The sequence below is a fragment of the Lutra lutra genome, chromosome 3 (genome assembly GCF_902655055.1).
Source record: "Lutra lutra chromosome 3, mLutLut1.2, whole genome shotgun sequence".
In the NCBI taxonomy this organism is placed as follows: domain Eukaryota; kingdom Metazoa; phylum Chordata; class Mammalia; order Carnivora; family Mustelidae; genus Lutra; species Lutra lutra.
The window spans coordinates 168,977,773-168,996,996 of record NC_062280.1 but is presented as its reverse complement, the minus strand read 5'-3'; the positions used below and the strand labels follow the sequence as shown (position 1 = coordinate 168,996,996).

The 19,224-nt window shown below is 37.7% G+C and overlaps 1 protein-coding gene across 5 annotated transcripts; it reads left to right on the top strand.

Annotated features, from left to right (window-relative positions):
- The first annotated feature begins 1,859 nt into the window (after positions 1-1,859).
- On the top strand, positions 1,860-18,658 carry COMMD6 (COMM domain containing 6). Of its 5 annotated transcripts, none has more exons than XR_007125661.1 (5): positions 1,860-2,242; positions 2,330-2,341; positions 3,964-4,241; positions 13,968-14,120; positions 18,287-18,373. XR_007125661.1 is itself a non-coding variant. In XM_047720138.1 (5 exons), exons 1-4 carry the CDS (start codon positions 2,201-2,203, stop codon positions 18,335-18,337), a joined length of 258 nt encoding a protein of 85 aa, XP_047576094.1. In that variant the 5' UTR covers positions 2,106-2,200; the 3' UTR covers positions 18,338-18,382; positions 18,431-18,658. The 5 variants fall into 5 exon arrangements, 4 of the variants coding, with proteins under 4 accessions (XP_047576095.1, XP_047576094.1, XP_047576096.1 ...); XM_047720138.1 differs by lacking the exon at positions 3,964-4,241 and adding an exon at positions 18,431-18,658 and having other exon boundaries at positions 2,106-2,242; positions 18,287-18,382; XM_047720140.1 differs by having other exon boundaries at positions 2,119-2,242; positions 3,964-4,184.
- The last annotated feature ends 566 nt before the right edge of the window (positions 18,659-19,224 follow it).

Here is a 19,224-nt window from a genome sequence, read left to right as displayed (position 1 = left end):
GAAATTCATGAAAGGGGAGCCTGGGTGGCTCACTCCATTAAGCACGGGCCTTCAGCTCAGGTCATGATCCCAGAGTCCTGGGATCAAGCTGCTCAGTGGGGAGCTTGCCTCTTGCTCTCCCACTCTCCCCTGCTTGTGCATGCTCTCTCTCTCTCTGTCAAATTAATAAATTTTAAAAACCTTTAAAAAAATAAAAGGAGTGCAGGAAAGATACAGAAAGACAAAATTAACTTTTTAATATATGTCATCTTTTCACCTTTCAGAAACATTTTTATGTAATTAAGGGGGGTATGCACGCACACGTGTGCAGCCCTGTATGGAGCGTAATGCCACAAGGGAGCATAATCTGATGGCAACCAAGAGCTTCAGAGAAATAATCCCTGACAAATGGAATTGACATACCAGTGGGATGCATCACAGTGTTCTATCTTTCCAGACTTTCTTTCATAAGAAAGAAATCACTGGATTAATTCAGGGACTATGTTCCCAAGCCAGTTAGTACTTTTAATTTTGTCCAATAACCTTGAGTCAGTGGCTTTTTGGCACAGATTCTCAGTGTTATATGCCAGGCATGATTCTAGAAGTTTTACATGCATTAAAACAATGTAGTTCTCCAACAATCATGTGAGGTTGTGTTCAGTGGCAGAATTTTAAAGATGCTCCTCTCCCCAAGAGTCTCATCCACTGATTATTTAATCAAGTACTAATCTGGGTACTTCTCTGCAATGGTTTTGCAGATATAATTGTGATTATGGACCTTAAGAGGTAGAGATTATCCTGGATTATCTGAGAATGCTCGATATAATGATTTAAAACCTTAAGAACAGAACATTCTCAAGCTGGACTCAGAGACTGGTGAGAAGACAGCAGAGGAGAGATGATGCAGAAGAGGAGATCAGAGATTTTAAGTTTGAGGAGGACTTAACTGCTATTAATGGTTTTGAAGATGAAGAGGACCACAAGGAATGCTGATGTCCTCCGACATAAAGAACCCCACAATCAAAAGCGAGCAAGGAAGTGGGACCTGCATATAACTGAGTTCTGGCAACAAGTGGAAAACGGATCATCCCGGAGAGCCTCCAACAAAGAACCAATGCAGTCCCAAGGACATTTCGTCGGTGCAGTTTTAGATTGGCAGAGATGGAGCAGAAATGATAACCAAATTCAACGGTAGTTCTTAATTAGATTCTGGCGGTGGGTTAGCATGGGGAACAGTTCTAAAGAATATTGAGACCAATGGGGATATTTGAATTTGGCCCACGTGTTAGATCATAGTATTTTGTCAATGTTAAATCTCCTGAGTGTAGTTGTAGTATTGTGATGATTTAGGAAATCTTTGTTTTAAGGCGCTATATGCTCAAGTATTTAGAGATGAAGCGCCGTCATTACCGTATAGGTAGCTAGAGGTAAAGCAAATGGATAAAATGTTAAGTTGATGAATCTTGATGAAGGGTACACGGATGTTCATTGAACTACTTTTGCAACTTTTCTCCAAAAAATTTCAAGTTTTTCAAAATAAAAAGTTGGCGAGAAAAAAAAATCGCTTTAGATACTGCGGAGAAGGCATGTGAGATGCGGAGGGGGAAAGAAGGAAGACCCGATGAGAAGGCATCCCGTAGTCACGCTGAGAGCCGGAGTTGGTCAGTGGCAGCGTGATAAAAGAAAGCATCCCCACCCCACCCGCAGCTAGGCCAGTGAAGTAATCCGAGGGACAAAAGCCAATCACACAACTATAGTTTCCAAGGGCATCTTCCAGCCCAGCGACTTCTACAGGGAAAGAGGCGTGGTCTCCAGCTGTTTTTAAACTTGGTGGGGATCAATTCCTCCCGCGGCCGCCAGTCTGCGCGCGAGCGCAGAAAGCGGTGGGGGAGAGCCGGAGTGCGCAGACGGGAAGAGTCCACGTCTACAGGTTAGAAGGGGAAGATGGTATCCTGAAGCTAATCGGTCCTTCCCCTCACAAGGTATCTCCATAACCTTCGGACCTTTCCCCACATAAATGTCCTTAATGATGAATATCTCCTTGAAACTGATGTTTAATTGACAGTAAGGGTGAGTTACACAAATATGTTTGTTTCCGCTCCCCCCACTTCCGCTGCGTGCGCCAGGCCGCGAGGGGCAGGAGAAGGAAGCGGAAGTGTTGGCGGCCGGGGGTGGGGCAGGCCACCTGGTCAATCGGTGGTCTGAGCCCTCGTCCCTTGCCATGGAGGGCTGCAGCGAGCCGCGACTGGATGCTAAGTCCGAGGTGAGTCCTGGCCTGAGAGGATCCGGGGCAGGGGCTCTGGAACTGGAGGGATGTTTCCCTAAATTGTGTTTTCTGCCTTCATTTCAGGTCACCAACCAGGTGAGTGAATGGCCGCCCCGCCCTGAACGAGCGTCAGCTGGGCAAGGGGCGGGTGGTAGCACCTGGCCCGCACCCTGCCCTGGGGGGGACGATGCAGCCGTGAGCCTTCCCCAGCAGTCCCCCAATCCAACGCCTGTGTCTCCGAGTCTCTTTCATCCGGCCACCCTGCATTGCTCTTTCCACTTTGCACCTGCTACAGTAGCCGCTGCCGTTGTAGTGGAACCTCTTCCACCCACTCCAGCACAAAGAGTACCGAGCAATTCTTAGTCTTGGTGACCGTTTATTCAAAACTAGGTATACGGTATTTTAGAATGTGATAAATAGAAGAAATTTTTAAAAATCTACAAAGATATAGCACTGCAAACATTTCCTTAGCCTTTAAAAAAGTTATTTTGAAGAAGGAAAGTACACCTCTTGAACCTTTCAATGGCCACATATTTTACGCGACAAAAAAAGAGTTTGAATTTTTCAGTATATTTTATGCCTCTTTGTTCTAAGTGTTCCTGTCCTGTTTCAGGTAATAACTTATTTTCAGACGAACAACTTAATAACACATCTCCCAGAAGAAGAGTACAAAAACTAGAGCGTTTTAGGTCAGGGGTTTCCCAAGTCCAAACAAAACATAAGGAAGGGCTGAGATAAATAAACAGGAGTACAATGGAGAGCCCATTGGCTGCTCCTGTCAACTGTCTCCAGCTGCTGTTGCTTTTGAGGGTTCCTGGGAGGTAGGGGGAACTAAAATAGATTAATCAACCCCCTTACCTGGCTTTGCTCAGAGTTGAGTTAGTACACTTTGATTGAATCTCTCAAATCATTTTTATCTATTCACTTACACGAAGTAATATGTTTATTTCAGCAAGACGTCCTGAAACTGAATTATGTTGATTATAGGCTTTTAAAAATTGAGACTGTTTTGGGAGGGACAGTGTTTAAAACAACACAGATTTATTATCTCTGTTCTGAAGGTTGGAAGTCCAAAATCAGTCTTGTGGGACTCAAATCAAAGTGTTGCCCAGGCTGTGTTCCTTCTGGAAGCTGTAGGGAAGATTTTATTTCCTGTTCGTTCCAGCTTGTAGAGGCTGTCTGCATTCCTTGGCTTGTGGCTTCTACTTCTTTCTTCCAAGCACAGCATTCCAACCTTTGCTTCCATCATCACATCATCACTTCTTGTTCTGTTATGATCACCACAACTCTTTCTGTGACTCTGAACCTTTTGCCTCCTGATAAGGACCCTCATTATGTTGGACCTACCTGGATAAATCAGGAAAAATCTTCCAACCTTAAGATCCTTAATTTAGTTGAATCTACAAAGTCTCTTTTGTCATATAAGATAACATATTCACAGATTTCAGGGGTTGGGATGTGGTTGGGTGAAAGGGGAGCTGTTTTGAGCCAACTACCCATTCCTTCCATGGAATCATTCACAGGTTATAGGATTATTTACACAGAAGAAGCTAAGACAAAAAAAAAAAAAAAAAAGAGCCCAAGATAATTTAAAAACATTAGAATGTATGAGACTTTAGCAAGGTGATTCATTCAGTTGTTTATCTAATTCAGACACAGAGGTTGAAAAATATTTTTGTAAAAGACATCATTTACAATGTAAATTATAAACCTTGCAGTCATCTAACAAGATTATTCAACGCCTTTATGAGGAAAATGGCAGTGAGTGCTAGATGTCCGGTTTCCAGTCTGGCATATAAGGAGCTTGGAATGTGGAAGACATCACTTCATCATAAAAACAAGGAAAAAGCTGAACAAACTGAAGAGCTAACAACTCTTGGATCCATCAGAGAAGTGAGGTTCCAAGGCAAACTGCTCCCTTCAAATTGGAGAGATAGAGGTGAATACGGAGAATTACAAGTCACCAGAATAGAAATCTGTGGAAACCAGTGCCAGGGTAGGAAAACCTAAACTATAGTTGATAAAGTGCTTAGAGGAACTGTGGATAAGTCTGAGAGTGAAAACCTTAAGGACCTAATCACTGGGGGAGAAAGGGTGGGAAGCACCTGCACGCTTCCATGAGTTTTACCACCAAGAACTCCTAAGTAGAACATTTTTATTCATAGTTCATGATGCAGTTTTAAATGTGCTGCTGGGGAAAAAAAAAAAATGATTATTCAAGAATATTGTTGAGGGGAAAAATCCATTACCCAGCTTTAAGTCATTTATGTTTGCAATATATGCTCTTTAAAATGCTCCAGATAAAACTAGTGTTTAGGCTTGACCTGTAATACCTTCTGCCTTTAAATATTTCTCATGAGTGTATGAATTAGCCAGGTTAATTGAGACGATAGCTCCAGTGAGAGTTCACAACCCCCCATATCATCCATCAGCATACCAACTGTTTTCTCCACCTTTAAACTATACTCTAAATTCATCTTGCCTTGCTACCACCTAAGTGCAGCCCTCCATCCTCTTGTCTACACTGCTTTGCAGTGGGCTCTCAATAGGGTCTCCTTGCTTTTCTTCTTAAACTTAATGCTCTATCCAGCAATTTGGATGAGGCATTTTTAAGTCTACGTTAGATCATGTCTTTCTCCTGCTCAGAGTCTTTTTGAAGTGATTCCTGTCCACTAGAAAAGTCATAGACATGGCCTGCAAGGCCCTTCAAAAACTGATTCCTCATCCCTGACTCCTCTTCTGGTTCATGCCAGTCCAATTACATGGGCCTCGTTCCCTGTTCATGTCAGGCATGCTTCTCCCTTTGTCTAGACTGTTCTTTTTTCCAGAGGTCCATGTGGCTTTTTCCTTTCCTTTATTCTGTTCCCTTTCTACTCAGAAGCCACTCCTCAAAGAAGTCTCCCAGATTCTACCTAAATAGCCTTCCTGGTCACTCTATCCCTTACCCTATATTTTTTTTTTTTTACACTTTTTATATTTGTTTATTGTTTGTCTTCCCCACTAGAAGGTAAGGTCCTGAGGCCTGAGGTCAGGAACTTTTTTTAATTCTTTTTTTTAATATCCCCAATGCCTAGACCACAGTATTCTTTAGTAAATTTTTATTGAATATTGAAGCATATTGTGACTTGTCCATGGCCACATTGTTAAAAGGTAGGGGAGCTGAGATTCAAATCAGGTGGTCTGACTTCAGAATTTGAGCTTGTTGCATTGAACAAATCATAGTGCTATCTTACCCAGCACCAGAGGTCTCAGGTTACTCATTACTACACGGTTCTGATACTTATAACATTGTTTCGAAGTAGCTTGTGATTTCTTACAGATGTCTAACTAGAATGCATCATCATAGATGAATAATTATTCCTACCGCTACCACTGTTACTGCTTTCCTTGCCAGTTTTATGGTAGAAATAAAAAGTGAGATGTTCCAGGGTGCCTGGGTTGCTCAGTTGGTTAAGTGACTGCCTTTGGCTCAGGTCATGATCCTAGAGTCTCCTGATCAAGTCCCGCATCGGGCTCGCTGCTCAGTGGGGAGTCTGCTTCTCCCTCTGACCCTCGGCCCTCTCATGCTCTCTCTCTCTCTTTCTCTCTCTCTCTCTCTCATCCTCTCTCTCTCAAATAAATACTTTGAAAAAAAAAAAGGTAAGATGTTCCATTGACAATATCTTGTGCTGTTTTTTCTTTTCCCATATATGAGACATAGTGACTTAAACTTGTACATTTTATATAGTGGTTTATAAATGCTTATGTTTGTTTTTCTATGTACATGTGTTGGATGTATAAACTGCCCTCAAGGAGTTTACAGTTTAGTGGATGTGGGGGTGGGAGACAGATCCACCTGTACAAGGCAGAATGTTCTAGGTGGTCAGGTGTAAGAAATGCTGTGAATATTCATAGAAAGGTTGAGTAAACTAGGAAAGACTTCACAGTGCAAGTAGAATTTGAGAGGAATTTTAAGTAGATGTTTGAGAATTCTACTGTAAGGGGAATGAGCAGTATGAGCAAAGGTATAAAGACTGAAAGCAGATTTAAAGAAGGGATGCAGTCCTATTTGAGGATGAGTGGGAAAATGGAGTCTGTGCTGCAAGATAACTCAGGTACTTGTATCTACCTCATGAGCCAGTAAACTTTACAAGTTTTGACCTGTGATATTAGATTTGGTTAATCTATAAACAGTATTTAGAGACCATAGTCTGGATTAGAGCCAACAAAGACCTAGGCAAGAAACTAATTAAGAGGCTGCAGTAAAATTTAAAATAAGATTTAAAAACAAAAAGGGTATTTGTGTAGGTCTGGGGCAATGAGATTGGGAAGAAAGGAATAAACGTCGGCACCGTCTAAAATAAAATTGTGAATGCCTATCAGTTGTTACATATTTTGAGAAAAATCAAAGTTGACCAACTTTTCAGACCTGTCACTGAGGGAATGGGGGTCATCAGTAGAAATGAAATGAGGATGAGAAACATTTTTGAGGGAAGATGATATATGTCTGGTGTTAGAGGGCATATGTACTATGAGTTTTTTAGTAGTGAATGTGTTTATTGGGAAAGGCTTTATTGTTTCTGTCTTACTTTTATTAGAAGTATTAGCATCTCTCAGAGGTAACAGGTTAAACAAACTAAATCTGAAATATCTTTTAGTTGTTTTTGCTAAAATTTCTAGAACCTGGTATATTTCAGTTTAAACAGTTAAGAGAGTACGTTTTTGATGTCATATGTTAAATTTATTGACAAAATTATTTTCAGCCAGTTATGTTTATCTGCTTTAGTTATGTATTGGCTGTGTAATAAACTATGCAAAACTTAGTGACTTGAAATAACAGTTGAGTGATCTTTCAGGACTCTTGTGGGTTATCCAGGCTTAGCTAGGTGGTAGCTTCTACTCCTTGTCATCTAGAAGCCTGATTGAGCCAGAAACCCAGAGGGCTTACCCACATGGCTAGTGATGACGTTGGCTAAGAGCTCAGCTAGAGCTGATCATTGGAGTGGCTTGCTTCTTCTCCCTACATGGCTGTTCACCTTAAGGTAGCTGGGTTTCAAGAGGGAAAGTCCCAAGAGCCAGCATTGCATAAAGAAAGAGGCGGACACTTCCATTTCTCCTAAGGCCTGGGCTCAAGGATTCCAAAAAGCCTCTTCTGCCATATTCTGCTGGTCAGAGCAATCACAGGGACAGCTCGTATTGGTGCAGAGGGAAAATAAGCTCCACTTAATGTGAAGAGTGACATGTATGTACAGGGAGTGGTGACACTATTTGTTGGAATCTATCTTTGGAGACAGTTACCACAAGCTCCAGAAGTTACAAACATATTAGTTCAACAAATATTTATTTGAACATTCACTTTGTACCAAGTATTGTAGTAGATTCAATAATAAACTAGATGGATAATGCTCTTCCTCTTAGGAAGTTTGAATTTCCTTGGGGTACAGGTAATAAGTAAACATGATAATTTCAGATAATGATGAGTGCTATTGAGAAAATTAAAAAGCAGAGAATGGAGGAAGGTATCAAACAAGGTGAGGAAGGCTAATAACTTAGCAAATGTTGTATACTTGGACTAGAGTAATATGACTTCTCAAGTAGAAATTTGCTAATAACTAAAGCCTTAATCAGTTTTCACACACAAACACTAAGTGTAGCATAGCGCTGTCCAATAGAATTTTCTGTGATGGTGGAAATGTTCTCTGTTGGCACTGTCCAGTATGGGAGCACTGGGCACCACTTGAAATATGTGAAGATGTACTCTGGAGCTCTTGAAATATGACTAGTGCAACTGAGGAAGTGAAATTTTTTATTAATTTAAATAGTCACATTTGGGTAATGGCTACTGTATTGGACAGCTCGAGTCTAGCATGTAGAAGATGACACTCTCATGCCATCCTAGGCCTGTTTACTTTTTGACCTACTAGAACTTAATTTAACTCCAAATAGTAATGTTGCAGCTAGGTATAATGAAAATGGCATAGAATATGGAATCAGACAGATTAGGGTTGGAATAGCAACTATACAAGTTTTGTTGGGTGAGTTATTTGGTCTGTATTTTCCTCATAGTTACTTTTGAGAGAGGTTAATGTGTGGAGAATACTTTACATTCCTTCCATTGGCAGACTTTCATTTTAAAAAGAAGAGAACACAAAAGTATGTATTTTATGACTCCAGCTATAAAATATACATACAAAGACTAGAAATAAGAAAATAGTAGTTAAGATAGAGTAGTGCATGATTGCTTTTCTAATATTATATGTTGTATTTTGAAAAAATAAAAGTTAAATTTAAACTGAAATGTAAATTTAAACTGAAATGGTGTTTATCAATATTTTTCTTTACAGTTTTTATATGATGTTTTTACATTAATAACTGCAGCTACCTATCAATTATTTTTTTAAAGATTTTATTTATTTGAGAGAAAGAGAGAGAGAGAGAGAGAGAGAGAGTGTGTGTGTGCGCGCGCGCGCGTGCACGCACACATGCGCACGTGAACGAGTAGGGGAAAGGGCACAGGATGAGGGAGAAACAGACTCCCTGCTGAGTGTGGAGCTGGATGGACGTGGAGCTCTGTCCCAGGACCCTGAGATCATGACCTGAGCTGAAGTCAGGCACTCAACCGAGCCACCCAGGAGCCAATTAAATTTTAAGTCACACTAAAACCGTGACTGACTATAGCTAATTTCTTTGTTTTCCTTTTAATCTATATTTGTTTTGAGATTACTTTTCTTGTATTTTTTTTTTAAAGATTTTATATATTTATTTGCCAGAGAGAGTGTGAGAGAGAGGGGCAGGCAGAGGGAGAAACAGCCTCCCCCCTGAGCAAGGACACCAACTCGAGACTCAATTTCAGGACTCTGGAATTATGACCTGAGCCAAAGGCAGACACTTAACTGACCAAGCCACCCTCGTGTCCCTCTTTCTATTCATTTTACTTGGGGATGTTTTTATGCTTTTTCACTACTAGTTTTTTTTTCTTTGTACATTTTCCTTTTCTTAATTCTTCAATAGTTTAGAGACTGTATTATTTCCTTCTTAATATCCTCCATAATGATGTGTCCTCTGTTCTGATTTTTCTTTTATTCTTTTCTTGTTAAAATCTCCAGTGCAATTATTCCTAGTTAAGGCTAAACCACATTAATTAGAAAATTTGCTTTTAATTAGCATTCGCGTGTTCAGTTTTAGAATCATAAACTGAATCCCATCTTTCTTTTATTTATGAGTATTCATTTTGCACAGTGAGTGTCTGGATGGTAGCTCTCCCTGTTTTGTCACTTGAGAGTTCACCATTGTCAGCGGATTCCAACATTGTGTTCCTTTATTGATTTTCTGTTTGAAACGTTCTAAATAATCCAGAGTTTTATTTTAGACTCAGAGTCAGATAAGTAATGATTTTCTCTACCATTTTCCTGTAGATAGTAAAGCATCAAGAAATTGTATAGGCTCAGTGGGTTAGAGCCTCTGCCTTTGGCTCAGGTCATGATCTCAGGGTCCTGGGATCGAGCCCTGCATCGGGCTCTCTGCTCAGCAGGGAGCCTGCTTCTTCCTCTCTCTCTGCCTGCCTCTCTGTCTACTTGTGATCTCTGTCAGATAAATAAATCTTAAAAAAAAAAAATAATTGTACAGGCTGAATAAGTCTAAGAAGTACTCTGAATTAAATTTTTGGATATCCCCATTAATCTAATACAAAAACTGTGTCTCTAATCATGAACTCTCTTAGATTCTGTTCTTGGATTTTTAGCCACTTATTGAACATTCCTATTTAAATATCCTGTATCCCCACTTGCTAATCTTTAAATATACCAAGTCTGATTGGTAACATGATATCAACATTCTCCCTATCATCTGTACTCAGATTTGCATAGTTGTCTTTGATCTCCCATAATTGTGAAGAAAAACGTCAGGACCTACTGATTCATTCTTTAAGGATCAGTTTAATCCTGCTAGTTACCACCTTAGTTCCAGCACTTAAAACTTCATTCCTGGATTATTGTATTCTGCCACCACCAGATGAATATTTTTTAATCAATACTTTCATATCCTTGCCTTTACTGAAAAAGATTCAGTGAGTCTCCATTGCATACCGAAAAAGTTTAAATGATTTAACATATTTTCCATAAGATAAAGTATATGAGAATACTTTAAAAACCTCTGAAAACCCACAATTTGAAAACAATTATTGGCTTCTTCATCTCTTTTTTTCAGCTTTATCTTCCATACTTCCTTAGAGGAGCCGTCCACTTTAAGGCAGTTAAATGCTCTCTTGTATCGGATGTTGACTCTCTCCATCTCTGGTTGGTTCAGCTTAATATTTAGTAACCATTTATACTCTGTTAGGTGTATATTTTTGGAATATATAAAGAAGACACATTCTCATCTCAATTTCAGTTCTGTTTAATCTTCAAAACTGAGCTGAAAGCTTATGTTCTCTGTAAAGCGTTCCTTTGATCACTGTAGCCTACAATAAGTTTTTCCTTTCGACCAGAAATGTGTTTTGTATTCAGTGATTTATATTCACTCCCCCCACCTGATATCTACAAGATAACATATGCAAAAAAAAGTGCATTACCGTGGCCAGCTTAATGAATAATTTTAAAGTGAACACCTTTGTAACCATAATCAAATTCAAGAACTAAAATATTACTGACACCCCAGAAGCCCACCACATGCCCTTCCCCAATCACACGTCTCCCTTCTCTTCTCCCTGGAGGTAATGATGATCCTTTGGTGATAATCACATTCTTGCCTCTATATACAGTTTTCCTACCTGTGTATGCAGCCTTAAAGAATATTGTATTTCCTGTTTCTCAAGTTTAAGTGAATGGAATCATGTATCTTTTGACTTGTTTCTTTCAACATTTTGGTGTTAGTGTAGCTGAAGCTCATTGCTGTACATATTTATCTTTCTTACAACTGCTGAACATTTGGGTGGTTTCAATTTAGAACTATTATGAAGATTGCTGTGCAGAAGCTTTGAGTTTAATGTAGTCCCACTTGCTTACTTTTGCTTTTTTTGCTTTTGGTGTCATATTGAAAAAAATCATCACCAAGATTTCTAGAAAAATCATCACCAAGGAGCTTATGCCTACATTTTCTTCTAGGAGTTTTATGGTTTCAGATCTTACTTCCAAGTCGTTAATCCATTTTGAGTAAATTTTTGTGTATGGTATAAGATAGTAGTCAAGTTTCCTTCTTTTGCATGTGGCTGTTCAGTTTGCCAGTATTTATTGAAGATAATGTCCTTTCACCACTGTATATTCTTGCCTCCCTTGTCATAAGTTAATTGAGCATATATGCGTGGGTTTATTTTGGGGCTCTCTCTTGTGTTCCATTAATCTATCTGTCTCTTCATGCTAGTGCTATACTTTAAAAATTATTATAACTTTGTAATATAGTTTGAAACCAGAGAGCATGACATCTCCAACTTTGTTCTTTCTCAGAATTTGCTTTGGCTATTTGGATTTTTTCTATTTCTGTAGAGAATATCTTTGGACTTTTGATAGGGGTTGGTTTGAATCTGTAGATTGCTTTGACTAGTATGGACAATATTTTAACAACATTAATTCTTCCAATCCATGAACACAGGATATCTTTCCATTTATTTGTGTCTCTAATTTTTTTAAAGATCTTATTTATTTATTTGAGAGAGAGAGCACAAGCTGGGGGTGGGGAGGGAAAGGGAGGTTGGAGAGAAGAGGGTTGGGGAGAAGCAGACTCCCAGCCATGCAGGTTGGCTGAGGGAGGTCTGGATCCTAGGGTTCTGGGATCGTGACCTGAGCTGAAATTGAGTCAGATGCTTGACTGACTGAGCCACCCAGGTTCCCCTCTATTTTCTTGAGGTGTAAAGTTAGCTTGTTTAGTTAAAGACTTTTCTTGTTTCTTGAGGTAGGTGGGCATTTATCGCTGTGAACTTCATCTGAGAACAACTTTTGCTGTATCCCATAACTTTTGTTATATTACATGTTCATTTTCCTTTGTCTCAAGGTATTTTTTAAATTTCTCTTTTGAGTTCTTCTTTGACCCATTGATTATTCAGTAGCATGTTGTTACGTCTCCACATATTTGTGAATTTTCTCGTTTTTCTCCTTGTAATTAATGTCTAGTTTCATACCATTGTGGTCAGAAAAGATGCTTGATAGGATTTCAGTACTCTTACATTAAGACTTTCTTTGTCCTAACAAATGATATGTCTTGGCAAATGTTTCATGTGCACTTGGGAAGATGTGTATTCTCTCACTTTTGGATGGAATGTTCTGTAAATATCTGTTAAGTCCATCTGTTCTAACATATTGTTTAAGGCTGATGTTTCCTTATTGATTTTCTCTCTGGATGTTCTATCCATTGATGTAAGAGTGGCATTAAAGTCTTCTGCTATTATCGTACTGCTGTCTGTTTCTTCCTCTAGGTCTGTTAATACTTGCTTTGTCTATTTAGGTGCTCCTATGTTGGGTGCATGAATATTTACACGTTATATCTTCTTATTGGATTGAACCCTTTTTCATTATGTAATTTGCTTTTATGTTTCTTATCACAGTCATTTTAAAGTCTATTTTGTCAGATATTAAGTATAGCTACCCCAGCTTTCTTTGGTTTCCATTTGCATGGAATACCTTTTCCATCCCTTCATTTGTAGTGTATTAGCACGTCTCTTGTAGGCAGTATATAGATGAGTCTTGTTTATAAAACATCCTAAGTTTTATAAAAAGAGGTTTATTTATAAGCAAAGCTTTTTGCCCTATCAGCACTCATTTGATAGCAAAAAGTATCAATCTATCAACAAGTATTTTTTGTAAGTGCCTGTGGTGTACCATTTACTTGTTAAAGCTTTGAAAACAAGAAACAAAATCCTACTCACCATCTTAGGTTTTAGTCAGTATTAAGAGCTGCATTTATCCAATCCTGTTTTATGCCCAGAACACTGAGCGATCATCAACAGAAAATAGATTAAAAGTATTAAGGCAGCCAGTAGTCAATAAGCATATAATCTTTGGAGTCAAGCAGACTTTGGTTTCAGTTCTGATCACAGAAATGTGTGACCTTGCACACATTATCTAAGCTCTCTGAAATTCAGTTTTGTCATCCGCAAAATGGAAATAATAGCCTATAATGTTATGATGATTCAATGAGGCATTTAATACATATAAACTACATAGCACATCACCTGACAGGTGTTCATCATTAACAGTGATGAAATCTAAAACCACCTTGTCACCAAGTGCTTATGCTCGTGTATGGCTTCAGGTCGAGGACCATGGTGAGCAAGGGAACTGGAATGGTTCCTATGGGGGTCCCAGTCACATATAAAGATGGTATGTAGCTCATCTTCCATTTTAGGATTTTGGGTCGTGGAATAGGATAAAGCATATATGGAACAGGAGAATGAGGTGAGAGAGGCTACAAAGCATTTGTGGTCCCATTAAATGCAGGAGCAAAATTAAGGGAAAACCAGAAGTTGTACCACATCTTCCTTCTACTTCCATTGTACATCTGGTAAAGATGGATGTGTATGTGTTTTATTGTAATGATGACAGTGTTGTTTTCCAACTCTGTTTCTATCCCATATTGCTTCTCTCCATTTTCATTTGATTATTGTTCCCCTAGCAATATTAAAATGAAGATATTTTCTTTTACTGTGACTGGCATTGAAACTAAAAGTTCAGTGTGAGAGCAGTAAAATTGAATAAATATCTGCATTCATGGCAGTGTTATTACCCATGTATTGTTCTATAATGTTTCATTACAGCTTGTAGATTTTCAGTGGAAGCTGGGTATGGCTGTGAGCTCGGACAGTTGCAGATCTCTTAAGTATCCTTATGTTGCGGTGTTGCTGAAAGTGGCAGATCATTCTGGCCAAGTAAAGAACAAGTCCTTTGAAATGACAATTCCACAATTTCAGGTTTGTGATTTTACTCATTCAGTTGTAGTTCATTGTTCTGTAATTGCTACTTTAAAATGTCTAAAATCTTTCTTAAGGAAAATTGTAATTGTTTTTACTTTCAGTTTTGATGTGCTTTATATTTATTAGTACACACAAAAGATCTGAACTTGTTTTCTTTGGGAATTTGATAAATTTCACTATTTTCAATATAATGCTGAACTGGTGTACTGTCCTATTTGATCACTTTCACAGTACTCCTCTGTGAATATATTTAGGGAATTTTCATCTTCTTTGGCAGGAAGATGAACTTTGCATTTAACTGTTCTACTTTTATTCTTTTTAGGCTTAATATTTGAGAATGATAGCTAAATGGATCTTATCTTTGAACAGTGTTGACCCTGAATTTTCTGACTAACAATGTTTATAAAATTCTGATCAGCGTACCAGTACTTGATGATAGTTTTATCAGCTAGAGGTTTGAGTAACTCAATAGTTTATATGTAGAGTCATCTTATTCATATGATCATTTCTACCTCTTTTCTGTAAGCAAGGAAGAAAAAAAGGGGATGAGTGAAAAATTAGATTTTCTTTAAGATATATTCAAGGAAATGTTTTATCATTGACTACTTTAACTGGCCTTAAGTTTTGTTTTTGTTTGTTTTGATTGCTTGAATACTTAAGACTCCCCACAGTAGTTAGTACTCTAAGGAAAAGTACTCTAAAAACAACAACCACCAAGTGAATGCAATGGAAATATAATGAGAATTCTTTGTAAAACTGAAAATTTGCTGGTTCTAGGCTTCCTTCTTAAGAAAAGCTTCTCATGGGCCAAAGGATGCTTTTGATTTCTTTTACAATCTACACTGTTTCCTTAGCTTTATTGAGGTATAGCTGACAAATAAAAATTATATATATTTAAGGTATATGATGTGATGTTTTGGTATTACGTGTACATTGTGAAATGATTACCACAATCAAGTTAATTAACATAATCCACCACCTTGTATGGCTACCTTTTATATGTGTCTGTGTGGTGTCTACTCTCTTAGCAAATTTCAAGTACACAATACATTATTGTTTTTATCATTAACATATAATGTATTATTTGTTTCAGGGTAAGGTCTATGATTCATCAGTCTTACACAATATAGAGCGCTCACCAAAACACATACCTCCCCAATGTCTATCACCCAGACACCCCATCCCTCCCAGCCCCCTCCATTCCAGCAACCCTCACGTTGTTTCCCGAGATTGAGTCCCTTAATGGTTTGTCTCCCTCTCTGGTTTCATCTTGTTTCGTTTTTTCCTCTCTTCCCTTATGATCCTTTGCCTCTTTTCTCAAATTCCTCATATCAGTGAGATCATAGGATATTTATCTTAATCTGGTTGATTTATTTCATTTAGCATAATACCCTCTAGATTTCCATCCATGTTGTTGCAAATGGCAAGATTTCATTTTTTGATGTATATATATGAACCACATTGTCTTTATCCATTTATCTGTTGATGGACATCTGGGCTCCTTCCATAGTTTGGCTGTTGTGGACATTGCTGCTATAAACATTGATGTGCACGTGTCCCTTCGGATCACTACATTTGTATCTTTGGGGTAAATACCCAGTAGTGTGATTGCTGGGTCGTAGGGTAGCTCTATTTTCAGCTTTTTGAGGAACCTTCATGCTGTTTTCCAGAGTGGCTGCAGCCACTCCACAATACATTATTATTAACTATAGTCACCATACTATACATTAGGTCTCCAGAACTTATACATCTTATAACTGAAAGTTTGTACTTCTGAACCAACATTTCCTCATTTCTCTTACTCCCCAACCCTGGTAACCACAGTCTACTCTCTTGTAACCAAGAGTTCTACTTTTAAGGTCCCACAGATAAGTGAGATCATACAATATTTATCTGTCTGTGTTTGGCTTATTTCATTTAGCATAATGTCCTCCTAGTTCATTCATGTTATAAAAAATAGCAGGATTTCTTTCTTTTTAAGGTTGAATGGTATTCTCTTGTGTGTATATATATATATACAGACACACACCACATTTTTAAATGCATTCATCTGTCAAAATGCAGTTAGGTTGTTTCCATACCTAGCTACTGTGAATAATGCTGCAAAGAACATGGGAGTGCAGATACCTTTTTGAGGTAGTGATTTTATTTTCTTTGAATATATGCCCAGAAGTAGGATTGCTGGATCATATAGTAGTTCTGTTTTACAAATTACATTTTAAGGGTTTTTGTTCCCTTTGATTTCTTTCTTTTAAAATAGATACTGCTGCTTTCAAACAAAAACCTATGGTCACAGATTCAACATTATTATGCTAAGTAGCATCCTGGAAAGAATTAAGACTTGTCTAAAAGGAAATATAGTATAATATGATATGTGAGTAGCCTTCAATTGAATATAAGGACCAGATCAATTAAAAAAAAAAATCAGGTTTCATGGGGCACCTGGGTGGCTCAGTGGGTTAAAGCCTCTGTCTTCGGCTCAGGTCATGGTCCCAGGGTCCTGGGATCAAGCTCCGCATCAGGCTCTCTGCTCAGCAGGGAGTCTGCTTCCCTTCCCCTCTCTCTGCCTGCCTCTCTGCCTACTTGTGATCTCTGTCTGTCAAATAAATAAATAAATAAATCTTAAAAAACACAACAACAATAGTTTTCATTCCTTCATATAATTCACAATCTTGGCCCAATTCTTATTTTTTATATAGCATTCATGCTCTCTGATTCTACCTCTAAGAATTTTTTTTTCCTATAGAAAAGAATCACAAATGGGACACATTTTTTAAAGGTTGTTTTTACATGGCTTTAACCAAGAACAGAGCAGGACTGAGAGAATAGGAACTTTCTTGAACTCTTAATTTGTATCTTTCTTGTAGCTGAGATTTTGACCGTCAGTATATAGTCTTAAAGAAATCGTTTTTACATCTGGCTTCATTACATATAAACTAAAATGAAATATATATACTTTTAAGTAGCAAAGAGAATTAAGACCAAATAAGAAGGAAATGCAGATATGTAAATCATTAGAGCATATCCTAATTGCTGACGTTAAGTTTCAGATTTGCCTCCAGTTCCTAGCACGTAGAGAAGAAAGGAAAACAGAATTTGTTTACTTCCTCTCTTGGAGATTTGGGATATGGAAAAAAAGATGATTTTTATAGGAGAACAAACATACCAGCTAATTTTTAAATGAAAGGAAACTATCCTTTTACTATATAAGTCATTGTCAGTGTTGGGTCTTTTTTTTTTCTTTTAAGATTTTTAAAAATTTATTTGAGAGAGAAACAGAAATAGTGACAGAGAGCATGAATGGAGAGAAGAGGGAGAAGGAGGCTCCTCGCCAGGCAGGGAGCTTAACTTCGGGCGCTACCCTAGGACTCAGGACCATGACCAGAGCCAAAGGCAGACGCTAACCTACTGAGCCACCCAGACGCCCTAGTATTGGGTCTTTCTTACTGTAACTAATAAACCCATATCTTAAAGAAGATAGCTCCTATCATCCTGAAAAAGTCTTCCACTAGATTTAAAGTGGTTTAAAGCCTGGAAATGGATTTTTTTTTCTTTTTTTAAAAGAGCTGCGCGTTGTGTGTGCCTGGGTGGCTCAGTTGCTTGAGTATCTGACTCCTGATTTCTGCTCAGGTCATGATCTCACGGTCATGAGATTGAGCCCCATATCAGGCTCCATGCTTAGCACAGAGTCTGCTTGTCCCTCTGCCTTCCCTTCTGCCCCTCCACCTGCTCTCCCTCTCTAAAATCAGTACATAAATAAAATCTTAAAAAAAAAAAAAAAAAGAACTGCCCACTACCAACTAAGCCAGCCAGGTGCCCCCCAAACTGTCGTTTTTGTTTTTATCTTCATTGCCTAGTACAGTGTTGGGTATTTAATAACTCTTTCTGGTATAATCTCAAAAGAACTTTTTTGTGTGTGATTTTAAATATTTTAGTTGTGAGATAATAATCCAACTCTATAATAGTATTTTTGCTTGTGGTACCAAATTGTACCCATTTTTTTTTTTTTTTAATATAGCTTTCCAATAATAATAGTGATATAAACTTAACATAACAAATTTAATATGTCATATGGTCTTTAATGGTCAGGTGTAATAAGTTAAAGAATTACTTACATATCCTTTAAAAGCTAAGTTAATATTATTTTTCCTTTTTCTCTCCAGAATTTCTACAGACAGTTCAAGGAAATTGCTGCAGTTATAGAAACTGTGTGAAAACTGATTACTTGGCTGATAAATTACTACCGTCATCCTAAAATCATGGACTTCACTTCCTACACTTGATCTTAGCCAAAAGGCCGAGAAGCGATGGACTTCACTTCCTGTAACAAAACTGTATAAGGGTCAAATGGTATTTATTGAATGAAAATTGTACTTTTGTTTTTCCATTTTTTAATAATAAAAAAATGAGACAAACAGGAATTAGATAGTCGTGATCAATGCAAAACTTTTTGAATGTACTAAAAGCTGCTGAATTGAACACTCTAAAGTGTGAATTCTATGTTATATAAATTTTATCTCAATAAAAAAATCAGAAAAACAGTTGAATGATTGATATTGGAAGCAACACAAGTTTATGTGTTAGACCAATAATTTTAAAACTTAGCAATAACTGTACCCATTTTATAAACAGAATCTCCTATGGAGTCCTATATATAAACTATATATAAACTTTAAAAGTAGCATTTGATTGCAATAACATTACAAATTCAATTTTTAATACTCTTAATTTTTTATTTTTAATAAAATACATATTTAATAAAATCAAATTTTAATATTTTAATATTCACTGAAGATAACAGCAAACAGTGAGAAGACTGAGCCTGCTCCTTCTCATGCATTTGGATCAGGTTAGGACTGACCATTGCTGCCTTCTATTACCCAAGCACTTAGTTGTTACTCTTATTAATATTTGTGGGAAGTTCAAATACATGCACGGAGATAGAACAATATGATTTATCTTGAGTTCTTTATATAAATGAGTTAATCTGGTAGCACTAATTATTGTGTTAGATGGTTTCCATTGAATTTAAATTTATAAACCAGTTATTAAACTATTTTATAGAACCACAGCAAAGAATTCTATATGGCATTGCTTAGAA